This window comes from Esox lucius, chromosome 5, assembly GCF_011004845.1.
Source record: "Esox lucius isolate fEsoLuc1 chromosome 5, fEsoLuc1.pri, whole genome shotgun sequence".
In the NCBI taxonomy this organism is placed as follows: Eukaryota; Metazoa; Chordata; class Actinopteri; order Esociformes; family Esocidae; genus Esox; species Esox lucius.
In genome coordinates, this window is record NC_047573.1 from 35,985,073 (window position 1) to 36,005,001 (window position 19,929).

The following is a 19,929-nucleotide window of genomic DNA, read 5'->3' on the forward strand; positions in this document are numbered from 1 at the left end:
CCATCCTCTGATGGCTACTTCCAGCAGGATAATGCACCATGTCGAATCATTTCAAATTGGTTTCTTGAACATGACAATGAGTTCACTGTACTGAAATGGCCCCCACAGTCACCAGATCTCAACCCAATAGAGCATCTTTGGGATGTGGTGGAACGGGAGCTTCGTGCCTTGGATGTGCATCCCACAAATCTCCATCAACTGCAAGATGCTATCCTATCAATATGGGCCAACATTTCTAAATGCACCTTGTTGAATCAATGCCACGTAGAATTAAGGCAGTTCTGAAGGCGAAAGGGGGTCAAACACAGTATTAGTATGGTGTTCCTAATAATCCTTTAGGTGAGTGTATATAGATACTGTATATATATATACAGTATCTCATAAAAGTGAGTACACCCCTCACAAATATTTGATTGTATCTTTTCATGTGACAACACTGAGGAAATGACACTCTGCTATAACGTAAAGTAGTGAGTGTACAGCTTGTATAACATTGCTGTCCCCTCAAAATAACACAACACACAGCCATTAATGTCTAAACCGTTGGCAACAAAAGTGAGTACACCCCTAAGTGAAAATGTCCAAATTGGGCCCAATTAGCCATTTTCCCTCCCCGGTGTCATATGACTCGTTAGTGTTACAAGGTCTCAGGTGTGAATGGGGAGCAGGTGTGTTAAATTTGTTGTTATCGCTCTCACACTCCCTCATACTGGTCACTGGAAGTTCAACATGGCACCGCATGGCAAAGAACTCTGAGGATCTGAAAAAAGGAATTGTTGTTCTACATACAGATGGCCTAGGCTATAACAAGCTTGCCAAGACCCTGAAACTGAGCTGCAAGATGGTGGCCAAGACCATACTGCGGTTTAACAGGACAGGTTCCACTCAGAACAGGCCTCGCTATGGTTGACCAAATAAGTTGAGTGCACATGCTCAACGTCATATCCAGAGGTTGTCTTTGGGAAATAGACGTAGGAGTGCTGCCAGCATTGCTGCAGAGGTTGAAGGGGTGGGGGGTCAGCCTGTCAGTGCTCAGACCATACGCCGCACACTGCATTAAATTGGTTTGCATGGCTGTCGTCCCCAAAGGAAGCCTCTTCTAAAGATGATGCACAAGAAAGCCCGCAAACAGTTTGCTGAAGACAAGCAGACTAAGGACATGGATTACTGGAACCATGTCCTGTGGTCTGATGAGACCAATATGAACTTATTTGGTTCAGATGGTGTCAAGCGTGTGTGGCGGCAACCATGTGAGGAGTACAAAGACAGGTTTGTCTTGCCTACAGTTAAGCATGGTGGTGGAAGTGTCATGGTCTGGGGCTACATGAGTGCTGCCGGCACTGGGGAGCTACAGTTCATTTAGGGAACCATGAATGCCAACATACTGAAGCAGAGCATGATCCCCTCCCTTCGGAGACTGGACCGCAGGGCAGTATTCCAACATGATAACAACCTCAAACACACCTCCAAGACGACCACTGCCTTTATAAAGAAGCTGAGGGTAAAGATGATGGACTGGCCAAGCATGTCTCCAGACCTAAACCCGATTGAGCATCTGTGGGGCATCCTCAAACGGAAGGTGGAGGAGCGCAAGGTCTCTAACATCCACCAGCTCCGTGATGTCGTCATTCCAGTGGCAACCTGTGAAGCTCTGGTGAAATCCATGCCCAAGAGGTTTAAGGCAGTGCTGGAAAATAATGGTGGCCACACAAAATATTGACACTGGCCCCAATTTGGACATTTTCACTTAGGGGTGTACTCACTTTTGTTGCCAGCGGTTTAGACATTAATCCTTGTGCATATGAAAACACATTTGTTTATGGGTTTTCATATGGGTGCAATTTATTGATAATAACTGATTGTTTGAACCAAATGTTTTTCTCAATATTTCTACAGACAAACTTAATAACCAACAGCTAATAGCTGCCTTTTATGTAATGCTTAAAAAATATAATCCATTGTGTGGTGACCACATTAAATTGTACTGTTCTCCATTTGATGTCACACATAATTCTATAAAAGATGCTTATTTTGGATTACAAGGGATTCATTTATTCTGGTTTATGGCAAAAGCAACCTGTATATATATATATATATATATATATATATATATATATATATATATATATATATATATATATATATATATATATATATATATATATATATATATATATATATATACATATATATATATATATATATATATATTAATTTAATAGCATAAATCAAAATGTTTGTAGCGTTTTGGAACGAAATCCTTCTTGTGCATATGAGAACACATTCACATACTTGCAGATGGTGCAGACAAAACAGGCTGGATGGTAGGTCTTGCCCAGAGCAGTGACAACCTCTCCCTCCACAAAGTCCCCACAGCCGTTGCAACGTGTGCCATGGAGTCGCTGGTAGTCCAATGTACACAGGTAGTCCCCGTTCTTCATGAAGAAACCTCCCTGAGCCAGGTCGCAGCCACACACTGGATACACACACACAAGCAGAGAAGGAGACACATACACATGCACACACAACATATTTAGTTGGCACCCATGTTAATAAGAGAATATGAAAACTTCCCAAATATTTCTTCATCAGTATTATATGCACAATAAATTAAATAGCTATATATAACACCCACACAAAACATTTAATTTTAATATACTGGAGTAAGACAAAAATAATCCAAACTGACAACACCATTTTAAGGATATGTTTTCAGTATCTGACAGTTCCAATCGTACCGGTAACCCAGTAACATATTTTGATTAACAAGGCCTTTCTAATGCTGTCTTATTGAAAGCTATTTTATTGACTACAAGGCATCAGCAAACGTTTCCCACTTCTGCTGTTTTACCCATGGTACAGTACAAGCCTAAATATTGTTCTTAATCAGTTTAATGGGGGTGGGTATTTAAATCTTCCTGAGTTGTACAGAGTTGGGCTGACAACTGGGCTACGCACCAGCGTGACATGGCAAGTTGTCCATGTACAAAAATGCAAGCACATGTATTAATGGATTTGTTATGTCTACGCTTGAGCTAATGTAATTTTTAAAATGCCAGCTCTCAACAGCAAAACATATCATTCACCCAAGTTTTATCACAATGTGCTACATTATAGAACCAAATTGAATAGCTTAAATGCATAGTATAATAAAAACATCACTGCATATGATGATGACTGTTAATCCTCCATTGTAGCCTAGTAACCATTTGATCTCAACCAGATTAATGTGCAAATGCATTTAGATCTTCGTATACAGAGTTGTTTAGAAGTAAACTGCAGTGTTGTTTAGTATAGCCTAATCTCAACACAATTACCTGGATTCAAACTGATGCTTTGGATACAACGTCATTTGCGCTGAGAACAGCACCACGCAGCAGCAATCAAAGTAATTTAGAAAAAGCCAGCTCTGAACAGTGAGACATATTACCCACTCAGGGTTTGTCACAATGTGCTGCATTACAGTACCACATTTAATGGCATAGTATAACAAAAAAAAACTTGACATTCAGGAGTGCCAGAGAAATGGCATTTCACTGAATAAATCTGTTACATTGTGCAGTTTCCAATTTCATCGGGGTTGACAAAAATAAACATGCTGTTACTAGGTTGTGTTCTTATCCCATCTTAAGATAGGTGGGAATGCACACTAAAATGTAAATAATAGTTGAATGTGTAATGTGAGGGCTTGGGTAGCCTGGTGGCCTTGGACCCTGCGGAAAGTGGCAGCACAGACTTTGCAAGGTTGGAGCTCAAGGCCCCTCCCCCAAACCCCCTCAAAATGTCTCCATCTATTAAATTGTACCACTGCCTCCTAGGCCAAGACTGATGGCTGTCTTCATATAACTATACATAATCAGTAATGGAAAAGAAAGAAATAAAAAAAAGTTTAAATTACAAAAGCACAATCGCATCAGCACAATTAACAAATAGCTTTATGTAGCTTACAGATCATTGTTCAACACCAAGGACAGTGCTATATACAGTGGATATAAAAAGTCTACACACCCCTGTGAAAATGCCAGGTTTTTGAGATGTAAAAGAATGAAACAAAGATAAATCATATCAGAACTTTTTCCACTTTTAATGTAACCTATAATGTGAACAATTGAAAAACAAGTTTGCAAAAACAAACATCAAGTCCCATCAAACACGTGGGAAAATGTGTTATGGTCTGATGAAACCAAGGTTGAACTTTTTGGCCATAATTCCAAAACGTATGTTTTGCACAAAAACAACACTGCACATCAACCAAATAACACCATACCCACAGTGAAGCATGGTGGTAGCAGCATCATGCTTTGGGGCTGTTAATCTTTAGCTGGAACCGGGGCCTTAGTCAGGGTGGAGGGAATTATGAACAGCTCCAAATACAAGGCAATTTTGGCACAAAACCTTCAGGCGTCCGTTAGAAAGCTGAAGATGAAGAGGAAGTTCACCTTTCAGAACGACAACGACCCAAAGCACACATCCAAATCCACAAAAGCATGGCTTCACCCGAAGAAGATTAACGTTTTGGAATGGGCCAGCCAGAGCCCAGACCTAAATCTAATTGAACATCTGTGGGGTGATCTGAAGGTGGGCTGTGCACAGGAGATGTCCTCGCAATCTGACAGATTTGGAGCGATTTTGCAAAGAAGAGTGTGCAAATATTGTAACGTCAAGATAGCCATGCAAATAGACTCCCACTCAAAAAGACTGAGTGCTGTAATGAAATCTAAAGGTGCTTCAACAAAGTATTAGTTTAAGGGTGTGCACACTTATATAACCAGGTTATTTTGAGTTTTTTATTTTTCCCTCTCAAAGATTTCTGTTTGTTTTTCAATTTGATGTCACATTATTTGAACAGTCACATTAAGGTGGAATAAGTCCTGACATGATTTATCTTTGTCTCATTCTTTTACATCACAAGAACCTGGCATTTTAACAGGGGTGTGTAGACTTTTTATATCCACTGTAGCTCTGTGCTGGGATGGGCTTAGGAGAAGAAAAGCTAAGATATCTGCTGGACCCAGGCAGTGATGCACAGTTAATTTAGGCAACCATTTTTATTTTGTCTTGTTTTAGTCATTTTGACTAAAATATCTTTCAGTTTTAGACACATTTATATCATTTGAATAAAGATTTTGCTTGTTATTGTCAAAATGATGAAAACAGTGAGCCATATTAGTCAGATTTTAGTCACATTATAGTCCAATCACAATTTTGCCTCATTGTAGCCTAAACATATCACCATGTCAAATAAGGCCAATGGAACATGTCATAATGTTTCACTTACAATGTTGATATGGCCTACAATTAAGCCTATATATTAAAATGTCAAGCACAGCGTTTTGCAGAGGATGGAAGTGTGAAATTTCCAAAATGCATTTAGCCAGTGGACAATGCGTATTGCACACCCATTATTATTCATGAATTTAATTGACATGAATGAAAATATTAGTTTGAAATGTAAGAATGAGGGGAGAACAGAAGATTCAAAAATATTTTGATAGTTAACCAATTAGGGTGTGCCCACGTCTCCAGGCACCACACCACAGTCTTTGCCTGTGCGTATACACTGATCAGCCATAACCTTATGACCACTGACATGTGAAGTGAATAACACTGATAATCTTGATATTAAAAGTTGATGTTTTAGAAGCAGGAAAAATGGGCGTAAGGTTCTGAGCGACTTTGACAAGGGACAAATTGTGATGCTAAATGACTGGGTTAGAGCATCTCCAAAACTGCAGCCCCTGTGGGGTGTTCCCGGTCTGCAGTGGTCAGTACCTATCAAAAGTGGTCCAAGGCAGGAAAATCGGCAAACCAGCAACAGGGTCATGGATGGCCAAGTCTCATTGATGCATGTGGGGAGCAAAGACTGCCCTGTGTGGTCCAATCCAACAGATGAGTTACTGTGGCTCAAACAGCTGAAAAAGTTAATGCTAGTACTGATAGAAAGGTGTCAGAACACACAGTGCATCACAGTTTGTTGCGTACGTGGCTGCGTAGCCACAGACCAGTCAGGGTGCACATGCTGACCCCACTCACTGCCAAAAGAGGCTATTAAGCCTAGAACTGGACCACAGAGCAATGGAAGAAGGTGGCCTTGTCTGATGAATCACGTTTCCTTTTACATCATGTGGATGGCCGGGTGCATGTTCATCGCTTATCTGGAGAACACATGGCACCAGGATGCACTATGGGAAGAAGGGAACCTGGTGGAAGAGGTGTAATGCTTTGGACAATGTTCTGCTTGGAAACCTTGAGTCCTGTCATTCATGTGGGTGTTACTTTTGACACGTACCACCTACCTTAGCATTGTTTTAGATTACATGCACCCTTTCATGGCAACAGTATTCTCTGATGTCATTGGCCTCTCAGCAGGATAATGCGCCCTGCCACAAAGCAAAATTGGTTCAGGAATGGTTTGAGGAATACAACAACGAGTTCACGGTGTTGACTTGGCCTCCAAATTCCCCAGATGGGCAAACAGGTCCGATCCATAAAGGCCCCACCTCTCAACTTACAGGTCTTAAAGGATCTGCCGCTAATGTCTTGGTGCCATATACCACAGCACAACTTCAGAGGTCTAGTGGAGTCCATGCCGACTCGACAGTTCAGGGCTATTATTTGGCAAAAGGGGGGACCTACACAATATTAGGCAGGTGGTCATAATGTTATGGCTGATTGGTGTATATTGGGATGAACACAGAGAATCTCTCTTTACAAAATCCTCCTATCCAACTATCAAAGTTGTATCTGACTATTGTCACAAAGATAATTTCGTCTCATTTTTATCAACCAAAATGAAAAATATTGATAGTTTTTTTTTTTTTTTTGCTGTTTCTATTTAGCCAGCTATCATTTTGTCAACTGCCACTGAAAAATAGGTATTTAACTAATATTTTCGTCTATTTGTTGATGAAATTAACACTGATGTCGCGTTGGGAAGGCTGGTTACTGGAGAAGACGTGCTGCTGCTAGCTACCGTGGCAGCAGTGTTTTGTCTGTGGAGGTGCTGATGATAGCTTCCTCTCTGGCTTGTATAAATAAGGACGTAATCTTTGGGTGTTTTACAAGAGCTTCTTCCAACAACACTATTGCTATGCTTTTGAGCATTGCTTGCATATTTACTAATGTCTACCGTGATCTATCAAAACATTTTTGAAAGCGACGTATTAGCAAAATACACGTAAGATAGCAGCGTAATGGCATAGATACGCAAAGTCTGTTGTTGCCAGATTCAGGGATTTTGAGACTATTTAGCCTAATTTTCAACTGAAAGGGGGAGGAATATCTGTTATGTTGCCTACTTCAGCTGAGTTCTCACCCTCAAAGTTTTTTCATTTTTTATTTTTCATACAGGCCTAGCTTATTTTTTGCTATGCAGGGCGGGTCCTTTGGTGTGTAGGGGCCTCCCCACCTCACAGTGGCTGTGGGGGTGTCCCAGCTACCAGTGCCTGCGAACAACCCCAACCTGGCTGGTGAGTGTGGGCAGAGCACAATTGATTATTGCACTTGTGGCTCCTGCCAGGTCTGCTTGACAAACCTTGCATCTACAATGAGGGATGCAGAAGAAAGAGCGACACCTGTTCCTGGCTTTAATGTGAACCAGTTAGTTGTTTGCCAGCAATTAGTCTTCATTGAAGACCTAGTTTATCAGACCCAGTTTTTCTGGAAGAAAATACAAGTAAAATGGAAATTTCGATTGAGCCCCCAAAGCCCTCAGACTATGTGCGTGTGTGCATCTGCATGTTTGTGTGTCTGTATTTGTTTGTTCGTATGCTTGTATGTGCTTGTATGTGGGTGATTCTCTGAGACGGGTGCCTTTTGGGTCAAACTTTCTTTTTTTTTATACCTCAAATAATTGTATTTCTTATCACTACATCTGATAGTGGACTAGTTAAACCTTTGAGAAAATATATTTTCCCACGTCAGTCATGAAATCCCTTTCATTAATAGGCATTTCTTTCTCACTAAAAGTCGCTTTGAGTTCATGTTTGAGTTGTGTTATTTCTTTGTATAGTTTGTGTCTTGCTCTTTGGGATTTGGCAATAAATAACCACCAAACTGCAAACAACTTATAAGAATCTCACATGGACAAACATCTATACACCTACATATACAGTATACTGTATGTACACTTAATCACACCCTAATAAAATGGCTTGTTATACTTTAAAATGTATCTGAAGTAACTTCTAACAAGCAACCTTGAGGAGCCAGATCTGGGTTGTTCTGCATATTGATTATCAAGACTTTGTGGAGGGGTGTTAATATTCCTCAAAGCATCCCTTAACTTCTGTCTTTATTTAGCATTTCTCCAACTCTTGCGCTTATTATGTTTTGCTCTATCACTCAGATCCCTGATGTTTTTCCTTTTCCCTGCCTCAGTGTCCCTTTTCCACCTCTCACGCTCACTCCTGAGATATTTTTCCCTCCTCTCTGGGTCTGCATTCCTTCTTGCCCTGTACTCTCTTTGCCTCTCTGCTGCTGTTTTTGCCATTGTGATGTCTGGAAATTTTGAACATAAAATAGCATTAAGTATTATTTCAGACAGTTCAAATCAAAGTCTACAATTAATTCATTTTCTGAGAGTTGTCAAACATTCAACCCTGTCACAACGATTCAACCCTTTTGCAATATAAAATGTGACAGGGTTGAATGTGACAGGGTTGACATTTTTGGCAAAATGTAGCCATAGCTCCTAATTTATTCAGGACAGTATTTGGACATGGCATGACATGGCATTTAGGACATCATAAAATTTGAATATTTTGCAACACTGCTGTTTAATTTTTCCTCAACAATTGTTCACTATCAATTATTCATAAAACAGCCTGAAAATCTCAATCTGACCATAAAAACAATGAAATATAGGTAAGAAAAGATACTGACACTTGCCTTTCTTTGCAGCATGTTCTTCAAAAGACTTGTGTGATGTCACTTCATCAAAGTTGAAGTCACATGGACTAATCCATTATTTGTATATGGGGCTAAGTGGAAGGGCGTGACGGGGTTGAAACAAACTGGGGGACTAGCATCAATATTGGAATTTCATAGATAATTCATGTATTTAAAAAAAACAATGTTTGTAGTTAAAGTAGAAAAACATATGATTATATTAGCAGCAAAAAATTGGTATTAATAGCTATTTTTATTTGTTTAATTTTCAATGCAAATGTAATGATAGTATCTGAGGACACGCAAATGTGTATGTTCCTACTAATTAGACAACCCATTTTTTTTAAAATAGAATAAAAAATATTTTATTTTGCATTAGAAAACAAAGACACCTGGTTTAATTAATTGATTACTTTAAAATGCATTTTGTGGTTTCCTTTAATGAAAATCTTAGAACTAAGTCTGGGGGACTTTTCAGAGAACCACCCATGTACTGTGTGTCTTTGTGCATGTGTGCTTTTGTGAGTGATCAGTGATAGAGACCATGTCCTTGCAGTGACAGTTCTTTGGCAGATGGGCAAGTCTATTTCCCAGCTTGTTTGGAGATCCCTGATAGCCCCTCAATTGCAGCAGTACAGCTCTCTTAGCATTCCTCTGTTCTCCACGTCATACAGGAATGCCAGGAGAAGCCATCCAGAGCTTTATGTGTACCAAGGGAGTCTTTTTAGCTCTCCCATCTGGTTGGATGGGTTGAGATCTTGTATTGTTTTTGATAAATCAATAATGGGCTTACAGGGTTGAATTTTGTGCCCAAATTAGCATGATGAGATGTAGGTCCTTCCATTGGGAATGGAAAAATCTTCAAGACTAGGACCTATTGAAAGCTGTGTTGTGTTATACATTTCATTTTGAATAGCTATTAATTTCAAGGAGGTCTTAGTCAACTCTGAGATGGAATTGTTTTGATGCATAGTGTTGTGGAAATTCTTGAACTGATGTATTCTTGGTTGTCCTATACATGTATGAATGAGTTACTAGTTAAAGATGCCGAGAGGGGTCTGGTGTTTGCCTGGGGAGGCATCCTTGACCAGCATCCTTGACCGGCACCAGAGGATTAGATGGTTACTCGTAAATCAGTAAATCTGTATAACCCTTTAGTGTCTCTGTTGATTATCCAGACATTGGCCCTCATTTATCATTCTTGCGTAGAAACGGGCGTATATGTTGGCGTAAGATTTTGCTTACACTCCTCTCACCGCCTGATTTATGAAGATGTGCATACCTTTAAAATCCAGGTGTACGCAATACCTGCCTTTGATAAATGCCGCGGATGAAAACGATCGTCATTAGAATAACACGCCCCTATATATTCAAGTCTCCGCTTCCCCCACGCCCTCATTTTACGCCATGGACACACAGAAGACAGCAAAAAAGAGAAACTTCTCTGACGTGGAGATTGAGACGATCACCAGGGAGGTAGAAAGAAATAAAAAAAATTCATTTGGCAGTTTAAAAAGCGGAATAAAAGATGATGTGATGTGGAGTACCATTCATTCACATTAATAATTGCATGACAATTTGTAATATTCGTCTTATTATTTTATGATTTTTATTATTAATGACGTTTATTGTTATTTAGAAGAAGAATGTCGTTATAATTATTATTTAAAATAATTTATTTTGTCACTCTGAATTATATTTTGGTCATTAAAAGCCTTTTATTACTGAACCCAGTACGTGCGCAACTGCCGGGCCTAACCCTGAAACATCATGTAAAGCTCACAGGCTCGTATCTGAAGGAATACATATAAATCAAATGCTTTGGTAAAGTCACACAAATTAAACATTGAAGTCCATGTTGCACAAAAATAAACACTGAAGTTAGTAATTATGTTGTTGTTTTTTTACAGTGGGTCATAATATATCATATCTTTTAGTTTGTCAGTGCGTTAGGATTTTTTTTTCTGCGCATTTCCGCTCTAACTCAAAACGTGCACACACCACCTCCTGAGCTGGCGTAGGATTTGAGAGTGCCGTACGCCAACGCCCATATTGATAAACCTCAAAGTCACCGTGGTTTTGGTTGTACGCCAGGTGTACGCTGGAAATTTGGTGTACGCACTTTTGATAAATGAGGGCCATTGTGTCTCCTCAGGAGTTGAGAAGGATAAGGTGGGGGGAAAGCCCGCCCTTTGGGTAAATGTTACACAAGACAGATGGGCAACAACTTACCACACCCCTTTTTGTATGTGATATATACTGTTGAATGAGCTATATTGAGTTAGAGACTCCTCGGACGATTATGTTGGTAAGTGTTTGATGTGTCTCTCATATTTGCAAATAATTAATAAACTGTTAATTGTGCCGAGAGTATTTCATCTCTGTACTTCCTTCTTAAAGAGTTCTGATCGATAGAATTACCATCACAATATGTCTGGGGAAGGTTATACAATTTATTAAAGGACATTGGAGCACTGTTGGTTTCAACATTGTGAAATGAAAGAAGTTGGAACCATTATGTGTCTTCCTAGAGCTCGCCATCCAGTCAAACTAAGTAAATGTCAATGGCCTTTATCAGGTGACCAAGAACCCAACGGTTCTTAAGAGTTTCTCGGCAGAGAAGGAGAAACCTACCAGAAGGTCAGCCATCTCTGCAGCATTCCATCAATAAGACCTTTATGATAGAGTGGCTAGACGAAAGCCACTCCTGAGTAAAAGGCATATGACATGCTGTCTAAAAGACTCTGACAGCATGAGGAAAAGATTCCATTAGGCATGAATGCCAATGCCTGGGAAAAAACGAGAGGTAACGCTGATCAACTTACTTATACCATCCCTATGGTGAAGTACGTGGTGGGAGCATCGTTCTATGGTGATGCTTCTCAGCTGCGACTGGGAGACTGGTCAAGATTGAGGAAAGAATGAATGGAGAGTATACAGATATATCCTTGAAGAAAGCCTGAACAGGAATCCACAAGATATTATCTTAACCTCATTGAACAAATGTAGGTAGACCTGAGGATTTCAGTTCACAGAGTCGCTCCCCATTCAATATAACAGAGCTCAAGAGGATCTACAGGGAAGAACGGGTGATACTACCCAAATCTATTATTACCAGTGTTGGGGAATGTTAAAAGTAACTAATTACAGAAAGTAGTTACAGTTCCCATAAAGTGAATAGTTATGTTACTTAGTAACTTGCACTAGAAAGTAAGGTGTTAAGTTACTTAGGTCCTTTAAGATAAGTCCTTTGATTCTATGTACATGTGTTGGTCACTTATGCCCAGAAGGCAGACATTTAATTGGATATCATATAATTACATAGTCGGGTATATAGCCAGCGTCAGTCACCAGCATGTAATATTGTCATTGATCATTATACAGCAAGAGTGACCAATCCTATTATCTCAAATAATCATATACCATAATGAAAACAATATTTGCATTTAGTTCATGAATCAATAATTTCTTAAATCAATACAGTATTGCAAGTGCCTCCACATTTTCAGGCCAGGCTTATTCAACAGCATATATGTACAGACTTCAAAACTAGATAGATCAATTGCAGTGAACAATGAAGAACAAAAAAACAGCTGTGGCCTTGAACACCAATTAACATAATCTACCATCTAAAAAAAGAACATGTAAGTCACATTGCAATTTAAAATCTCTTACCAAAAATGTGCATAATCCAATAACCTTTCATGACTTTATTCAGAGGTGAATAATTACTTCTATCTATCTGTTTTGAAATGATACAGAATGATCACGTTTAGAAACAGAACATATTTAAATGTTCATTTGCAATCAACTTTGGTTGCTCAACAGAGGATGTTTTGGGATCGAACTGTGGATGTCCAACAGGCTAGAGATTCCAGCAAAACATAACAGCAACCTCGGTGAATGGTAATATGCGAGGATAATAATGATGTAGTAAACTGTTTCAAAGGCCTGAATTGTGCAGCTCGGCACAAATCGCATGTTGACGGTGTTTTTCTAATTTCAATTTTAAATGAATGGGAGCTGGGCGCATGGCTTTGGTAGGTGTATCATGAACTTTAGTTCATTGCTGGTGCTGCCATCTTTGCATGCTTTAGTTGCCACTTGCTACTGAAGAAAATAAACGCTACCTAAAGCTACATTGGTTGCACCGACAACCATGTCGTCTTTTTGACCAATATTATTCGATGGCTCGTCTGTTTTGACCAATCATAGTTCATAGCGCATCCTAGAGCATGACCCAAATGTGTTATCATATGAGTCAAAGCAAATGCGTTCTTTTTTGTTTTCTGTGAAAGAACAGGTTCCATGGGTCGAAAAGCATAATAGCAAGGGACACTTATTGCCGTTCGTGTTGTGCGTTCCCGACGAAAGCCGAAAAGGCAAGGCCGTTTATTAAGGGAACGAACATATGATGGGTGATACGTGCATTTAATAGGCCTATATGAGGGGTGATTCGTGCATTTAATAGGCCTAGGGAATCTGTCTACGCGTCTATGGTCGTGTTTTTGTTTTGTATTTAGGCATAGTTGCACGGTAAGTTTGACTATATGTGTTAGAAAGTGAATGCCTTTTGTATTCATGCGCTAGCTGTTGCTCAACTGCAGAGGCCCTACGCGGTCCTAGAGGTGGAGTAAAACGTTTGCGGGAATAAGGGGAACGAGTAGGAAGTATTGGGATACCTGTGATGGTTGAGTAACGCGCATATTAAAGCCATAAGTGTTTATTTTGCTTGCACACGTGTACAAGTTTACATTTCCTAATTAATTTGTATTTCATGAGTGATGAGTTTGGCTATTTCAGTAAGATAATTATCTATTCATATACCTCTAAATTAAACAAAATATTATGTTCCCTTTGTTTTCACAACAGCATAAGTCAGGTGTCTCCAACTCTGCTGCTGTTGTTTTCACTCCAACCCTAATTTAGCTCACTTTGAAATAATTAGACAGTCAGTGAAGGCTGCATATACATGGGGTTGGAATGAAAATGACTAGGGCTGTAGTACATACATACACTTTTCTCTTGTGTTGTGTAAGTCTTGACATACACTTGTAATGTGAAAGAAAAATATGCTAATAGTGTCATAAACGTGCAAAATTTTTATAAAGCCGTCAAGATCATTTGACAGTGTAGCAACCGATACTGATCGTTGGACGACGTGAGACGCCATAATGTGTCATGTTTTTGACTCACTTGGCCTTCCATATGTTCATTTACGTTTGTAAGAAAAACGTGTCTCCATTGATGGTCTGTGTTACTTTAAGACGTAATTTTAAGCCGCTGTTCAGACGTTAAGTGACTTGGTGAGTCATATCAGTAGCTTCCCTAGGCCTATTAAATGCACGCATCACCCCTCATACGAACAACTACCAAAACCAGATCTTAAGTCCCTGCAGCAAAACTGAGAAACAATTCACGGACTATGTCCAATACAGACAGAGAAACCATATGGACATGGCTTGTTGCCAGTAAGTGTCATGTTAACAATGCCTGCCTAAGCGCTTGCTAGTAGTGACACACAAGAAGCTAGTCAACCAACTAGTGCAATACTGTATTGCGCCATATTTATATTACCATAAATACAGTATATAAACTCTATTTTATTTTCATGCTTTTATGTCACATCATATAAGCAAGCATCTTCATGAAACGATGATAATGATATTTATTGTAGCTAATATTTTGAAAATCCATTTATTAAAAAGTAATGTGCGTTGCATCATGTTTACGTAAACCGCAGTTGCTTGTATCAGCTCTCATGTCTCAAATCAAGTGCAAATCTGTGATATAGATCAGTATTCTGATGATAAATTTACATAATCTATTTCTGTAAAATACAATTATATTATGTTTTTTAATTTTTTTTATTCAGTTTGGGCCAATAAAAATACAGTCTGGGCCAGTAGATTTCTGACCAAGAAAAAAACTTAGCATGAAGCCTGAGTATAAAGAGGTCAGCGACATGGCAGTCTGGTGCAAGGAAACTCCCCCCAACCTCAGAAAGACAACAGAATTGATTATGGACTGCAGGAAGTGGATGGAAGAACATGGCCCCATCCACATCAACAGGGCTGAAGTGGAGGGAACTGAAATTACCTTCAACTCCACTTCACTGACGAATTTAAATGGTCCACGCTGATTCACACAGTTGTGAAGAACGCATGACATCGCCTCAGGATGCTTAAACAAACAATGGCTCTCAAAAGTATTCATCTCCCATATGTTATTGTTCTACAACAAGAAATTAAAGTGGATTAAATAAAGTGTTTGCCACAAATTAACAGAAACAATGTAAAAGTAAAAAATGTAATCTACAAATTGTTCTATGCTAATAATGGTAGATATGGACATTTGGTGAACAGCAACTTCCATTCAACACATGTAGCCACTGTGCATAAAATCTTGTAGCCAGTTCTTTGGGGATTCAGACTGGGTATCTGTTCTTGATAACTGCTGATGTAAAAAGGGTTTTATGAAATTAATTTTATTAATGTGGAGCGGCAAGATGGCCTTGTGGAAAAAACTGCTTACCATCACTATCATGGATATTGACTAACGATTATTTTCATGATAACTTTACGTCATGGTATTTCCTACTGATAAACACTAAACAATATCATGCCTATGCCAACGGTAGGACATATTAATAAACTAAAGTCATATTGTTGTTGGAATGTGGATAATTGTTTAGCCTGGTTTAGTGGGAGATCTTTCTAAATTGTTTGGTCCTTTATTCAGGTAGATACTTCATCGCATTGGAGGTCGATCAGGCAAGATTTGTTCCAATGTCTAGTATTAATAAATACCAACTGTCCAATTTTAACTTCGAAGAGCAGGAGTCCAGTATTTTTTTAATCCTAAAATGTCCACGTCTGAATGAGATCAACAAAGATTCTGGTGAGGGGTCGCTATCCAGTAATCTGGTTGGTTCGCTTACTCTTTCTTGAGATCAAAGAGCAAGTTGCTTTCCAGCCCTCTGTGTCCACACAGGAACACAAGTTTTTTTTTACTATGAGAAAACGGTTCAAAACCAGAAGTGAAAAGAACAGTAATTATAACACAGCTTATTGTTTTCCTAAAAGGGAAAATATATACAGTCCTTATTTTGGCGAATTCAGTTCCAGTTTAGAGAGCCTTGGATATTAGTATTGGTCTGCCCCTCGCTATAGGTGACATCCTGTTGCTAAGGGCACTCTTGCTTCTAAGGCAGAAGACTGTCAAGGTTACCATACAATTCCAGAGTAGATTGAAATATATTGGATCCATAGTCAACCATCTGTCAGACATTTGAGGCCTGTAATTTGGGGCGTGAGGTCCCTACTCTACCAAGCTATTGACTGTGAATCAGCTTATTAAATGGCTACCAAGACTACCTGCATTGGCTCTTTTTAATGATTCAATGCACACACATCCAGGACAGACTGGATGAAATTCAGAGAGAACAACAGCACAATGGAAAAAGCAAAAAAAGTATAATTTTTATGTAGAATGGGAACACGTAGTATCAGCCTACTAGCACAGTGGAGTCTGTTGATAATGAGCCTATCACTGATTATGAACTGGATATCATTTTCTTGTGTCAAAGTTGGCTAAAGCCTGTTAAATTGAATGCCCTAAATGAGGCCTCTCCTCCTGGCTACACAAGTGACCAATATACCAGTGCATCCCGCAAGGGGGGAGGTGTTGCTCATATTTCTGACAACAAATATAATTTTAGGCTCAAACAAATGACAGTTATTGTCTTTTTAGTAATTGAATCTATCCACGATCCACATTCATTTTTCACAGCTACTATTTACGTCCCCCTGTGTCATACACCGTGTCACTAAATTTGTTTTCAGAAAATAATCCAATGACCCTCTCTAAAAGTCCTTTGAAGCCATAACTGACACAGTCATGACATGTCTTGGGACTTACACATTGCCACAATCCTACCTTGGACTTTGTCTTGTCCCGTGGAATAGATACTGTGAAAAATTCAGTCTTCAGTCTGTGAAGGAAATTGAGTCTTCACTTCAGCAGTAATGAATACATGAAGTTCTTCAAAGAAAATATTGTCTTAATCAGAAAATAAACCTACAGAATCCTGCTTATAAGCATAAGCATTGTCTTCAAAAAGCCCTTTATAATCTCTTAAAAGATGAAGTGTTACCGTGTTGTGTATTTAGTATGCCTGGTTGTGATTTATGTGTTATTCATTCTCTTTTTACAGATTTTTACTAGACCTAAAACATATTTTTTTGGTGTATTATTTGGCATTAATAATCACTGGTTTTATGTACATAAAACTTTCTACCATAGCAAGAAAGCACAGGGATGGCTTTCTTGTTAAGGTAAAGGCAAGGACATTTAAATGAGCCTGTTCTAAAGAAAAAAGTATTTGGTTGTTATTTAGTACTAGCTGTTTAGTACTAATTTTGCTGTTGCATCAAATGTTCTTTAAACAATCTGCAGTGATTGCAATTTACTTTGCATGTACTTTTTTATAAACACATCAAATACCTTGTTGGGTCTGGTGACACAGTGTACAAACCCACATACAAGCACACATTCATCACATATGCTGCAGCTACTTTTTATTTTCTCCTAGTACTCTTATTACCTATGTGCACCTAGCAATTCTCTTGATTTTAAGGTCAGCAATCTCGTACCCCTGCACATCAACCTGGTACTGGCACTTCCTGTTTATAGGCTTATAATGTTATAGTCATTCACAGTATAGATATATACTATATCATATTATGATTGCAGTGTTTTTTTTTCGGTCAAAGTTAACGCCTATTTAAAATACTTAACGCCGTTGATTGTTTTGTTGCCGTTAACACATTTAATTTTTTTTGCTTCAGCGCCATTCAGTATGAGCTTGACTTTGGCTGGAGCTGACAGGATCACGCTACTATCAAGCATTTATTGTTTTCCAGTAACTTTATTGGCTGTTGTTATATGTCGAGGGCTTAGCGCCTAGTGGTTTACCCTGCCATGTACGCGGCTGTCACTGAAAACTCATTATGCACGTGCATCAGTCTGCCCCTATAAATGCACCTGTGCCCATAGAACTCCATCCCTTTTTTCTTCATTATTGCTTATTGTCACTAGCTCTTCTGCACCACCAATAATTTTTGACGCCAGTATTCTTTATGCCGACGTCTTGTTTGGATTATTTCAATAAAGAGATTTTTTGCTGCCTCCTGCCATTTCGCCAGTTTGGTGCTTGAGGAGGACACACAAGTTTTGTGTGTCCTGTCCCGGTCCGTCTCTTGCACGGGAGGGGCTCAACGATCCCCTGGCTTGCCCTTCCTGTGCTGCTTTGTCCCTCTCTACACGTGTAGAAAGGCCAAATTTTTTTGAGGAAGTGGTAGACGTTGCCAACATCCTCGACTGACAGAGACTCCTCTGAACCAGGCTGACCCCCTTCCTCCCCTCGTGGGGAGTGGTGGCAGGTCCTCCTCCCTTGTCATCTCTCCAGAAGATGACCTGTTTTCCTCTGCCTCCTCCGAAGGAATGCTCCCGGATGTCGCACGGATCCTAGACTGAATCCAGCAAACCTGTCGACGCTCCCGCACCTGAGGTCCAGGGCTTCCGTGCCTTTGCTGAGGGTTCCTGGTCTGCCCCCCTTTCAGCTAGAGCCCTGGTTAGGTCCTACACAGCCTTCACGAGGGTCATGGGCAGGCTGGAGTCTATCAGTTCTGCTGTCCCCCCCTTGGAACCCGCCCTGGCTGCTCACTTCCTCCTGTCCCTGGGCTGGTCTGGCAAGAAACCCGCCCTGCCTTCACCTAGGGATAGGTTCATGGGCAAACTACTGGATAAGACCTACGTCCTGGGATCCCAGGCCTGGGCTGCAGCTAACAATGTTGCCATTCCAGCTTCTGATGCCTCTGAGATCCTAGACCGTGCTCCCTCCCCCTCCTCACGTGACTTGGGGGAGATTGCGGGATATCTCAACACCATCCTACACCTGAATCAGGCGCAGACAGTTTGTGCCGGCAAATCCGTCGTCAGTCAACACCACCTCTGGCTGTCTCTCTCCTCCCTATGTGAGATGGACCGTTACCTTCTTTTCAACGCGCCTATCTCCCAGAGCTGTCCACGCTGCCATTGAGACCTTCAAATAACCAGACACAGGCAGAAAGGAGCTCTCCCGTCATCTCCCTCTGGCTGGTCGAGCCCCCGCTGCTGACTCTAGCTCTTCTCGTCATTCTCAGCAGGGTTCTTCAGCGAGACACCGTCGACACCATCAAGCCTCTGCCGCTGCTTCTGCTACAGTTTCTGCTCCCTCTCATCCTCTGGCTGCTGAGATGGCTGCTTCGGCTACAGTCTGTCCCAGATCGCGGACTCCTGCTCCCAGATCGCGGTTCCGTGGCCCAGCAAGAAGCCGAAACGAGCATGACTAGGCGTAGGGTTGGCTGGGGACAGCAACGTTGCCTACCTGGCCCGCATGCCTCACCCTCTCCTCGTGGTTGTGGCTGGATCATGCAGTCGCCGATTCATCCCCCTCTGCTTTTTTTTTCAGTAAACCTACTAAACAATGTTTTGGTGTAGGTTGTGCTTCTGTACATTATCAGGTGTTGTCTAAGGCATAAGTAAAATCAGTTATGCCTTATATCAGGGACAGTTTGCCTCCATTGGCTAGCGGTAGAGCGACAACATTTTCTCTGCCTGTCTCTACTACAGTTCCTTTGGAAATAAGGAGTAGCAGGAGAGAGCAGCTTCTCCCTCACTCTCACTGTAGCCTACAGGGTCTCTAACAGTTTTGCTTGTTCTCACTCTATCCCTTTTCATGTTCGGGTTAGAGAGTGTAAACTTGTTTCAACTCCACGGGCTGCTGAGGTTTCCCAGGATTTTATGGATATAACTACTCCAACCTTTCAACTCGCATGCTCTCATAGGTTTAAGCACCGTGCAGCAGGCTCGGCAATTGCTCCCACTTCGCTGCCAGCTATTACTGAATCTCGTCTCCATGACAACGCTTGTTTACCTCTGGCTAAATGCCCTCGTTTGCAAATGCCAGGTTCCTTTTGTCCCCTGAGCCTTTCCTTT

At 40.4% G+C, this 19,929-nt stretch overlaps 1 protein-coding gene across 23 annotated transcripts in view; it reads right to left on the reverse strand.

The window, feature by feature from the left end:
* The window catches only part of ablim1b (actin binding LIM protein 1b), a 262,796-nt gene that overhangs the window by 113,459 nt on the left and 129,408 nt on the right, over nucleotides 1-19,929 (reverse strand). For all 23 annotated transcript variants that reach the window (XM_034292380.1, XM_034292373.1, XM_034292381.1 and 20 more), the window contains exon 3: nucleotides 2,293-2,476. In XM_034292380.1, coding sequence (XP_034148271.1) covers nucleotides 2,293-2,476 — 184 coding nt within the window. The remainder of the gene's footprint in view (nucleotides 1-2,292; nucleotides 2,477-19,929) is intronic.